We start from the raw sequence: 11923 nt of genomic DNA, 5'->3' as shown, positions 1-11923 counted from the left end.
TTACTCTAATGATTTTTATTTTAATATTCGTGGAAAGTTGTTTGTAATTCTATGCTATACATGTTTTTTTTTCAGTATGACTTAGACATGTTTCTAATCTACTGAATATTGATCGGTTTCGAAGCAATACTGGAAAAGTTATTTCTAGCATCGTATTATAAACAGCTTTCCGCGTATATAGAATGTACAATTATAAGATTAAAATCAGTTTTTTTTAGCCCCGAGATGCCGTTTTTTTCTCTCGTATTCATTCGAATCCGGTGGATAGGAACCGGTTCTCATCCGTACGAAAAAAACTATGTCTATCATAGTATTATATCCAGCTTTCTACGAATATAGAAATGTACAATCATAAGATTAAAACCAGTTTTTTTAGCCCGTGCCTTCGGCAACTCGGGGCTAAAAAATCTAGTTTTAATCTTATAATTGTACATTCTATATCCGCAGAAAGCGGTTAATAATACGATAAAAGAAATAACTATTATTAAATTTTTAAGAATCCAAAATGACCAGGCCTAAAAGTGGAATTCACAGACAGAAACAAAACCATCATCAGGTTTTTAAAATATGTATTATATTGATATAAAAGTAAAAGGATGTCTGTCTGTCTGTGTGTAGGGAAGGATCTGGCCAACAGCTAGACCGATGTGGTTCTTTAGTTTTTTAAATGTCCAGAGAAGGTTCATAACTATAGGTATTGAGACCCTTCAACCCTTCAGAGAAAAATTTCCCAAATATTCTTGTTTTATTCATAAAAAAAATCGTAATGGAAACTTACAAACTTAAAAAAAAATTTTTTAAAGTGGTAAATCACCTACACAAGTTTAATTTTGATAGAGCAGTAAAATGTACAGCAGTTTAAAGCTAATTGAAATTGTGGTTTCAATTCAAGTGTCTAGTCGAGCACGTAACCCTCATCCCTCTTTACTTTGGCATAAATTGAAAATAATGAAGAGGGGTAGTTTTTGGTGTCCTTGTTTTTACTTCAGGTAAGGTAAAGTTAGGTTATATTTGGCGGATATATTGGAAACCGCAAATAGGCATAGGAAAAACTCTCTCTACTCTTCTAATTTATATCATATGGAGGGGGGGCTTGGGGGGGGGGGGGGATTTCTGCACGGTAGACATTTTGATGGAAACTACACAATTTTTTAAAATTTCTCTAATTTTGTAGAAGGTGACGCACAATATGGAAAGAATCGAGACTCTAGAAGACATAATGGAACAGGTTTTTAAAATTATTTTAGTTAAAGTTTAAGAATTTGAAGGAACTATTAGAAACACTTAAGGACGTCGAAGGATTTTTTTTGGGTGGGGGGTGAGTAAATGGGGGAAGAATCTTATGTATTTCCAAATAGATAAGGGACCCTCCACCCTTGACGTCCTTTAGATTTGGGGTTTTAATTGTAAAAATTGAAGAATATTTGTATACTGTATTTTTATAATTATATGTAATTTTTCAAGGACGAGCTTGAGTTCAGGTTACGATTCCCCACCCCTGGAAAGAAAGCTACCTTTGGCAAGGAGGTAAATTCAAATCTTTTGCTTATTTGCAATTAGATTTTATTTAGAAATTCGCTTATCCTATAATATGAAGTAGTAAGGTTGGTTTGTCTGAAACTAAAGATTTCAATTAATACTGAAACGACTGAGTTCTCCAATTTAAGGTAGCCTGACATTAGTCCTGGAATATTTGGGCTATTGAATACAGAACCCCTAGATGCTAGGAGCACAACCACTGGGATATCCCAAAATATAAAGTAGTAAGATTTGTTTGTCAGAAGTTATAAAAAAATGATTAAACAAATTAGTTCTACATTTAAAGGATGCTACATTAATTTCTTAGTTCGGTTTTAGGCTATTGTCCTGACTTTACAACCCCTTCCCTAGATGCTAGGGGCCAATCAACTATTAGTTAAATTAAAGAAAACAATTTATTTTTTTACAAAGTATATGTATGTATTGTACATTTAAAATTGTATTTACTGATCATGTCCTAAGTTTTTATATACTTTAATCATATTTTATCCTCCCTCATAATTTGGATAAAATCCCATAAAACAAATTTAACTGAAATTTATTGTATATTTTAGGATGAATCTTCACCTGTTGTATTTCTAATTGGAACCATAGGTACAAATTGTATGGTAATAAATAAGCAACATATGTTAAAACGAAGGTCAACAAATTAGACATTCGTACAGACAATTTAAAACATATATAACTTTATATTTTCTTAATATGGCCTTACCTAAATTTTATATTGGTTCAACGCATAATTATTCTATTAATTATACTGGTTGTTTAAATACTCATTGTCTCTGTACAAATATTAGGCCAAATCCTGGAAAATTTTCTTGGCTAGACTAGAAGAAGTTAGCATTACAGAAATAAGAACACAGTAATAGTGTCTGACTGATTATGACGTAACAAAAAAATTAGCCAATGAGAGGCCACTATTAATTTTACCATGGTCATAACGGCCTCTCATTGGCTAATTTTTTTTGTTACGTCATAATCAGTCAGACACTATTACTGTGTTCCAGAAATAATCAAAGAAAAGAAGGACAAAAGGAAACCTTAGATTCTATTCTATATAGCCCATGTAATGTTTTAGAGGTTGGCCCATAGTTTTGACTATGAGCTGTGCTAAAAAATAGTTCTTATATTGTTTTGTACTATGACAAGTAGAGAAAATTAAGAGATAATATAGTAATAAGTAGATTTAACAAAAGGACAGATAGTCATATAATTTCTGCACAGTAAAGATCAGCCATAAATATTATTATATTTTTTTTTATTTTAGACGAGGATGGAGTGTCAAATATATCAAAATTCTATGAATCTGAAGGTTTTAGAGATTTTTAAAATACAATTTAATTTTTGACCTATCCTTTTGTAAAATTATTAGGATGAATGTGTGTCCCGTCTATCTGTTTGTACCAAGGATCTGTGGGGTTTTGAAAACTGCTGAACAGATCAGTAAATCAGATCGCAGACAATTACCTATACATAATTTTAGTATAGCTCCCAACTGGATTTGATTCATCGAAAATGGATCGGATAAGATATCCTTTAGGGATTAAGCTCACAGTTTTTATATTTTCTAGGATGTGTCACAGTGCATTATAACACGCGCAAAATACAAGATAATCCAAACAGGTAAAAATAGCCCCAATCCTGTGTTTTTAATACATGAAATTTTACTGGATTATGATGGTGGTCCTGTATGACACCTTATTGGGTAAGATGGGTAAAGTTGTAGTTTTGACAGTGGAGAAATAAATATTGACAAATATAAAAAAAATACACCCAATTTTTGTCAAAAACACAGTGACTGTACTTTTGCTAGTTGTAGAAGTGGCAGCACCCATCTTATTGATATGTTACTATTTGATGAAAATGACATATATTAACGACTTATGTTGATATAATAACTACATAACAGTTCTATCCTTTTACATATATATTGATATCAATCCTCCAATAATATTTTTAACATGCTTGCTCATGTACATATGTGTTCTCTAAATCTTTGCGTATTTTGGTTAACTGGCTTGCTACGTCCTTAGAGGCCATTAGGGGCACTTAAGTGAAGGAGGAGGGGCCAGTTAATTCGACACTCCACATTCCATTTTAGTTTTAAAAAGAAAATGTAAGAAGTCTCATTTTTCTTCCAGTGACCTATTTGATGTCCATTGTTTTATTATCTTTTAGACAAAACATCAAGAAAAAATCATTATTACTATTTTGTAAAAATATATTATAATTAAATTTTAGTGGAAGTCTATATGTTGTGGCAGAAAGGTTGGCTACACTAATCTCAGATATGTGTATGACAGGTACTTGTTATTTTAGAAGAAAAAAAAAGTCAATAAAGACTGACTGACCGGTCTTAATTAAATTCCTAATATGGCTTTTGGTTACAGGAATCTAGAAAAAAAATCAGAGGCCTGTCCACCAATAAATTTAATTAGCATATTAAAATGTCCCTTTTATAAGAGGCCGAAAATCACTAAAAAGGCAGTCTTCTAATCATAGAGAAAAAAATAAAAGAGAGGAATCGAAGCAACTAGAAGACGAAAATAGGCAGTGGGCCTAGAGGCCTAATCAGCGCTGTTGCCGCGCTAAATTTTATTGCTATTCCACCAATTTTCACATGGGAGGATAACAAAATTAATATGTAAAGTTTTAATAATTTGAATATAATATATAAATTAAAAATAAAAAGAAAATTTTGTTATTAAATATAAAAAATACTAAAATAACAACATCTAAAATAATATTTTTTTTACTTTTTCCTCAATCATATGATTAGATATTGTTGTTTTAATGTTTTAATTAAAAATTACACAGAATTTATTTTAATTTAAAATTTTGCATGAAAGATGAATCCTTCCATTTCTAAAAAGGGGGAAATTTTTTTCATAATAAACATTCAGCTGATTCTGACCGCCCACGGCTGTTTGCTAAATATCGCTTTTCTTTTTATTCACATTATTATTTATGATTGACATACAAAAAGCCCTGGGCGGCTTTAGATTTTCGTCTGCTAAATTTTCTTTAAAAAATTAGGGATGGGGAAGTAGTATTTTACCATGAAAAGGGGGTGAGTATTCATCCTCTTATCCTTTTTCCTTATGCTTCTAATTATATGATCTAAAATGACCCAAATTAAAGCAAAAACATAGGAAAAACCACTTCTCGACTTCTCACGAAAAACCACATTCCCCATTATTTACAATTCATTTCAAATAAGAAATAGGGTTCAGTTCTGCGCTCGACTAGGCTCTTTAAAGGAAACTTCCTACTTTTTCACTGTAGCTGATTCAGACATTATTGTAGAAAGTTGTATTCTGTTGCATTGTTTTGGAGATTCAGGAGTTTCTCTTTATATTCAACTTACTAAGGTAATATTAAAAATAAATGCAGGCACCTAGCTGTGTTTACATTTTTGAAACTATCAGCTGGTCTTAAAGACCCAATGAAGAGTCGGTACAAGGTCTTCAAGGGGTGTCCATAGCTACATATAGCTCATAAGTCCTCTACATATCTTACTTTAATATATTAAACACTGAAACAAGAAACAATTTACATTTTAAGTTTTAAGTATAGAAATGCTTCACTTTCAACTTAGTGCCTAATCGTTCATAAATCATTATTTCAAAAACCACAATTAAAGGCACGTAAAATATAATATAGTCTATATAATAGGACTGAAACGCAGCCTACTGAAATTTAGTTATAGATCGACTTCCAATTTTCGAAGTGTTTCGAATCATCACTGTAATTTTTTATTTCAGGTTTTAGAATCAGAAGGTTTGGGTGCGAACATGAAAGGTGTCATATTCGACAGTGGACCTGGTAATTTTTTTTTTTTTTTTGGGAGGGGGGGATTAAATATCTTCGTATGGAGGTAATACCCTCGGCCAAAGTATTTATAAACTTTCCCAGAATCCATAAGAGGCTATGCCTATATTGTAATGAAGAACCATATTTCCTAACATTTCGCAACATAAACACAGACATACACACACAAAGACGCATAGACATCAAATTACTTTTCTGTTAGGGTAAACATATTTTTCTTTCAGATTTGCCAAACTATTCCAAAGTAATGAAGTTAATTGGAAATCAAAATCGAAACATCTGGTCAAAGTAAGTATTTTTCTAGTATGGCTTTGAAACCGATTGATATTTGCTGGATTAGAACCAGTTCTCAACGATACTAAAAAATTATGTATAACATAACATAGACAGCTTTCCTTGAATATTAAAAAATAAAAAAAAAACACCAGTTTTATTGGCCCCGACTGGTTGGAATCTTATGATTTTAAAATGTTTTTGTTTTTTTATTCTGTCATCTAAAATGTCATCTAAAATATGTATTATTTTAATAAGTATAATTTTCTTTATTTTAGATTTCTGAGTATTGTGTTCCTGATAATAGAGCTGGTGTTATCCTGGTGTTTTACAATCTTTGGAACCAGCCTACATAAGATGTTCTGTATTCCTTTACCCAACTATACCTGGCTGGTAATATAAATAGATAGATTGATAGACAGACAGACAATAGTCAGACAGAAGGACAGACAGATAAACAGGCTAACAATCAGACAGACAAACAGACAGATAGACAGACAGACAGACAGACAGACAGTCAGACAGACAGACAGTCAGACAGACAGACAGTCAGTAAGTCAGTCAGATAGACAGACATACAGAGACAGACTTCAAGAAATATAGATTTAAAAAAGATATATTGACCATTATTTATTTAAGATCTTTGAGTACAAGATAAATATAGATAAATTAACTAAAATGTTATTTTAGCATGTAGAGGAGAACGTAGAATTGCCAGCCCTATTTCTATTTGGACCTTCAGAAGCTAAAAATATTGCCAGTATTGCCAAGAACAGGCTTAACAATGGTGGCTGTATTCTTCAAGCAAAGTAATGTTTTATTTTTTGTAGCGCAGCTACTATACTATATCCAAACGTCTGTCCGTAAGTCACTTCAACATAACTTAAAGTAATTTAGCTTACCATGTTTTGTGAATTTATTTTTATTTATAGTTTATTTAATTTTTCCAAAGAAGGTGTATCAACTTTTTTTTTTATAGCTAGTCGGTTCTTTTAGTAAGTAGTAGATGTAAAATTTTTCATAGAATTCAGATATGCAATCGGTTTTTTTGTAGACCTCTTATTTTTTAAGTAATTTAAGTTTTTTAAAAAAATAATTAAGTCGGTTTTAAGGTACTAAAACGCAACAAAATAAAAGAAGAAAATGGCCAGTAAGAACAAAAATAGTAAGATCTTTAATTTGACACCTTACTTTTAAAATTCTGTTGAGTAATTATTGAAAAAATCTATTTTTTTAACCTCGGTTTAATAAAAACTTTAGACCTAAATATTTTCTCAAACAGACATAAAAAACATGGGTTCATATATACCTTTAGAATCAGGAAAATATTACGAATCCATTGTAAGCAAAATTGAAAAAAAGTAAAAAAATTAAAAAATTAAAAAATGGCCAATTGTATTTTTTGTTCTGGCAACACTATCGTCTTCCCTTTTTTACCCCCTCTTTACCCCCTCTATACCCCCTTCCCATTTTTATACTCAATTGAAGAGTTAAGACGTTGCCTGTACAATATAATATGATATTTTCATATAATTCCTTTTATTGTAGTTTATATACTATATTGTAAACTTTTTTTTTCAATTTTGCTTACAATAGATTCGTAATATTTTTCTGATTCTAAAGGTATATATGAACCCATATTTTTTTACTTGTGAAATGATAAAATTGAGTTCAAAGTTTTTATTCTCGTGGGTTTAAAATAATCGATTTTTTCAATAATTACCTGACAGAATTGAAAAAGTAAGGTGTCAAATTAAAGATCTTACTATTTTTGTTCATAATGGCCATTTTCTTTCTTTTTTTTGTTGCATTTTAGTACCTTAAAATCGACTTAATTTTTTTTTTTTTAAACTTAAATTACTTAAAAAATAAGAGGTCTACAAAAAAACCGATTGCATATCTGAATTCTTTGAAAAATTTTACATCTACTACTTACTAAAAGGACCGGCTAGCTATAAAAAAAAAGTTGATACAACTTCTTTTCTATTTATTCAACGTTCTTTTTTTACAAGCGAAGCTCTGAAACGGACAAACGAACATAACACTTGTAGAGTGTCAGAACTGAATAATCAGAATATAAATGTATAAAAATCGAAACAAATTGAACGTGAATTTGTTGAGAAATTGCATAAATACCGGATATTTTTAAATTACACACTTTCATTTTTAGGACTTGATTATAAAGATGCTTAGCTTATAACATTGCACTTTGTTGTTCTATGAATCAGTATTCCAAAAATCAGATCAATCGGATAATTTTATCACATAAAAATTAGTTGTTAAAAATTTTAATTTTAATTATTTTTAGATTTGATAACACGGAAGGCTTGAATCATCACAAAAACGAAGCAGAAAAATATATTGATGTTGTGGATGCTTTTATCAAACAATTTCTTGCTAAAACCTAAATAATACGTTTAATTTTTTTTTAACATGGAAGCTTCTCTGTAAATATGACAATATATCACTCATATTGTTCATATTTTATGTTCAGTTATTTATGAAACATTTAGGTTTTTAGAAGTTTAACATTGAACATTGAGGCCTCTAGGGGCATAGCCACTAAATAATGATAGAACGTCATATGTAAGAAATGTTGTTAGACTATTTTTGCTGTGTTACGTATGAACAATTCTTTTTAAAATTTATCTTTTCCTAAATATTTTTATTAAAAAAATATTTTCTGAAACATTTTTAAAATTTGAAAAAAATAATCAAAATTGTGATCTAAAATCTTTTAAAAAGTTTTTGTAGTATTGTAAAAATAAATATTTCTTAAAAAATTCCTTATTTGTTTTTTAAATTACCTTTAGGGGTTGTCCTCCTATTACAAGACATCAGAGAATCCAAGGGCAATAATCTTACCCCAAATAAAGGATATTATGTTAATAGACATCCATCAGACAACCAATCCTTTAATTATAGAACCTTTTTTCTGAAATATAATAAACAGGTTTTAAAAATAAGAAAATTTCTCTAAAAATCTAGGTTATGATGCGGCTGCATTGCGGCTTGGTCTCCGGATTGTTAAAAATCCACAAACCAAACCGCCAAGTCATGATTTATACATAAATGATGAATAGATACTCTTTATATGTAGTCACTTTCTATTTTGCGTAAGTATGCACAAATAATAGATCAATAGTATAGATGTATATACAGATAACTATCTCCCCCCTTTCCCAATGACCTTTTTCGTCTGTTACCAAATTGTTTTCTGCTCCTTGGCTGTGTTAATATACCTGACACAATTGGATGATTTTCAAAGACCCAATAGAGAGTTGGCAAAAAGGTCATTGGGGTAGGGAAATACAGTTATTTAACTACCCCCTTTCATGTTTTACTCTAATGTATAAAAGTTAAACTCACCTTACCTTAGATTTTTGTAAACTTTTATTTCACATGACATGTTTTATAAACTTTCTACACGTAGTCTTGTTTTCGATAAGAGACTGGAAAGAGTTAAAGGACAGTTCTCATTGTTAGCCTAAAACTTTGCATAGTTATTATTGTGACAATAAGGTAAACTTTAGAAAGCTTACCATTTCTTTAAACTTGTTTATGTTTAGATATTTTTTTAGTTCAGATATGATGGACATTTGGCTGTTGATTTCACTAATCTCCAAAGTTTTGTGATAAAGTTTTCTTATTCGTTGGCTTAACAACTTTAGGGACTTTTTGATCGATTGGATTTTGATTGGTTGGTTCATTAAGTTGAGTGTCCATACGTTTCGATCACTAATAATAATATATAGAAGGAGTAATTATGTTGATCATCATTGGGTATGTACATTGTACATCGATTTATCGGCCATTGTCTTATCCCTTTAGATCCCTGCATTCTTTCAGGGGCAGAAATAGAGCGTGGGGGAGCATAAATGGAGAATAAAATTTAGTTTTCTACAGTAATTGGTCTTGGCTAGCTTGAATAGAAAATCAGACTAGCGAAAATTGCATTATATACATATTATATAGTGACTGCACTTTTAACAACTAAGTAACAGAATATCATTTGGAAATATACATAAACATTTTATGCAATTATCTTATAACATGATGTCTAATTGTACAATGAATCGTCATAAAGAAATTCATAAATAAATACATAACAAAAGTCCTGATGCTTAAAATGAACTTACGGACTTTTTTGGTAAAGAGTATGTAGCTACGCCCTTTAGATTGTACCTACTTGTTTCAGGAATCATCAGACAACGCTTGAAATCTACATATATTCTAACATTAACAAAAAGAGATATCTGTTACGAACGCGCCGATCTCAATTGCAGAACAGCTTCGCTTTTGAAACTACCAGGACGTGAGAATGGATTTTTATTACTTGGATCTTACACCAGATACTTATGTTCTTTATAAAAATGAACTCTGCAGTGGGTAACGATCTCCCCCATCCCTTTCACTTCTCTGGGTAAACGGCCTGATTAATTAATGCGAGGGGAAATTACAACCTAAATTGACGACATTTTCCCCCTAATATTATATTCACGTGTCTTCTACATCCATTGATGTGAGAAAGTGAAATATCCAAAACTTCAGGGTCAACTATCCATCCATGACTTGAATTATTATATGCATTCCAGAGATCGGCAGCTGCACATTAGCCGCGAGTAATCCTCAAATCTAAACCCGTTTGGATGCTAAATTTAAAAAAAAGAGGGATATTTGAATCATGTTTAGACGTCCAGCCGATATTCAAAATTTTGAAAGGTTGATGTTTCTGAACCTTACATGCGGCTGACACGCTGGGAACAAATTTAATATTTATCATTTTTAGAATTGAATTGTTATCTTCAAAACAATTTAAAGCGATTTCCAGATTGAAAATATAACAATAGAACTGCATTTATACAGACACAAAGAGGATCTGCAATTGAAAAGCATATTATAAAGTAGTAATAAATGATTTTTGAATGAATAAACTGTATAAAATAAATCAAATATGCTTAACACCGTCACAAAAATAATGCCAATGATATCTTCTCTGCGTTTTCAAGTCCTATGTTCATATTAAATCCGTGCAGAAGGGGTGTGTCGTCAATGTTTGTCTTTTCCATTTGTCTTTAAACCCTGAAGGTTTACATACCCCTGGCAAAACCCTGTACACGCCACTGGTTCCAAATGTTTTACATAAGCAGCAATAATAACTTGCCAAATCGAAGTTAAAGAAAATGAAATTAAAACAAAGCATGGAGTGAAGTCCCCAAAGTCTTATAATAAAGTTTTCTTATTCGTTGACTCAACAACTTGGGTACTTTATTGAATTTTGATGAGATATTTAATCTAAAGATATTAAAGATCAAATAATAATTTTGTAATTATGGAAAGAAAACGAAGTACCGGGTTTCATGGTAGCTTTTGATAAGTTATTTAGGTATGGTAAATGTTAATGATTGCCCTTCAGGGTTAGAGCTCCCTGCAGGGGCTAGAAATAGGAGAAAAGCTACTTGATTCAGAGATTTACATATATGCAAAAAAAATTACATGATATCTTTATAAATTAAATTTTGTAATCTTAACAGATGACTTAAGTTAGATTTTAGGAAAAAATCAAAATAGATTATTATTGATAAATGCATATTGATGCCTCTACTCATGCCATACATCAGTTGTATTCTAACTCTTGTGGGGGAATGTTGACCAGCTAAGCTAGCCACACATGTGGACAGTTATGAAATAATGTCAATTCCCCGTTTGACTAACCCAAACTAATTGTGTATTATAGATAAATGAAACAAATATCAGTTATTATTAAACAGTTAATTATTTATCAGTTATAAACATTAATGTATAAAACTTACAGCTCTAACAAACAATCAACAAAACTATATTATATTGATAAACTGTGCTTGTAATTTCTTACACAACAAATTTTTAACTTCTTAAGAGCTGATTCATTAGGCCAACATGAAGACAAGAAATCAGCATAAAGCAGAAATCGTCGGGCTCTGCAATTCAGGGCCTAAATCAAGTCAGGTTACACCCCCTAAAGTTAAACCAATCAAGGCAGAAATTTCTAAATGCCATGAAGAAATCAGTAAAATAAGGGAGGATGTTAATCAATGTTATAACAAATCTGATGATAAATATACAGAGTTAAGTTCACAATTTATAAGGCTAAGTGATAATTTTCAGGATATGTTAAAAAGGCTTAACCTGGATGCTGGCAGTGGAGATAATCCAATACACATACACAGTGCCAATAAAACTCCTGAACTACAAGAGCTTTTTGCCACAGCCCATATTGTTAATGTGGCGGGTGTGATCA

General features: G+C 30.9%; 1 protein-coding gene across 1 annotated transcript; it reads left to right on the top strand.

Annotated features, from left to right (window-relative positions):
* Nucleotides 1-501: 501 nt before the first annotated feature.
* On the top strand, nt 502-8317 carry LOC145315217 (transmembrane protein 53-B-like). The gene is made up of 13 exons (XM_080155252.1): nt 502-556; nt 1175-1228; nt 1465-1527; nt 2094-2133; nt 2807-2851; nt 3111-3162; nt 3781-3842; nt 4846-4910; nt 5304-5364; nt 5595-5658; nt 5922-6036; nt 6334-6452; nt 7952-8317. Exons 1-13 carry the CDS (start codon nt 506-508, stop codon nt 8049-8051), a joined length of 891 nt encoding a protein of 296 aa, XP_080011378.1. The 5' UTR covers nt 502-505; the 3' UTR covers nt 8052-8317.
* The last annotated feature ends 3606 nt before the right edge of the window (nt 8318-11923 follow it).

This window comes from Acartia tonsa, chromosome 3 (genome assembly GCF_053477335.1).
Source record: "Acartia tonsa isolate MP-2025a chromosome 3, ASM5347733v1, whole genome shotgun sequence".
Lineage (NCBI taxonomy): Eukaryota > Metazoa > Arthropoda > Copepoda > Calanoida > Acartiidae > Acartia > Acartia tonsa.
The sequence above is the reverse complement of the archived record's forward strand: the minus strand, read 5'-3'. Positions and strand labels throughout refer to the sequence as shown.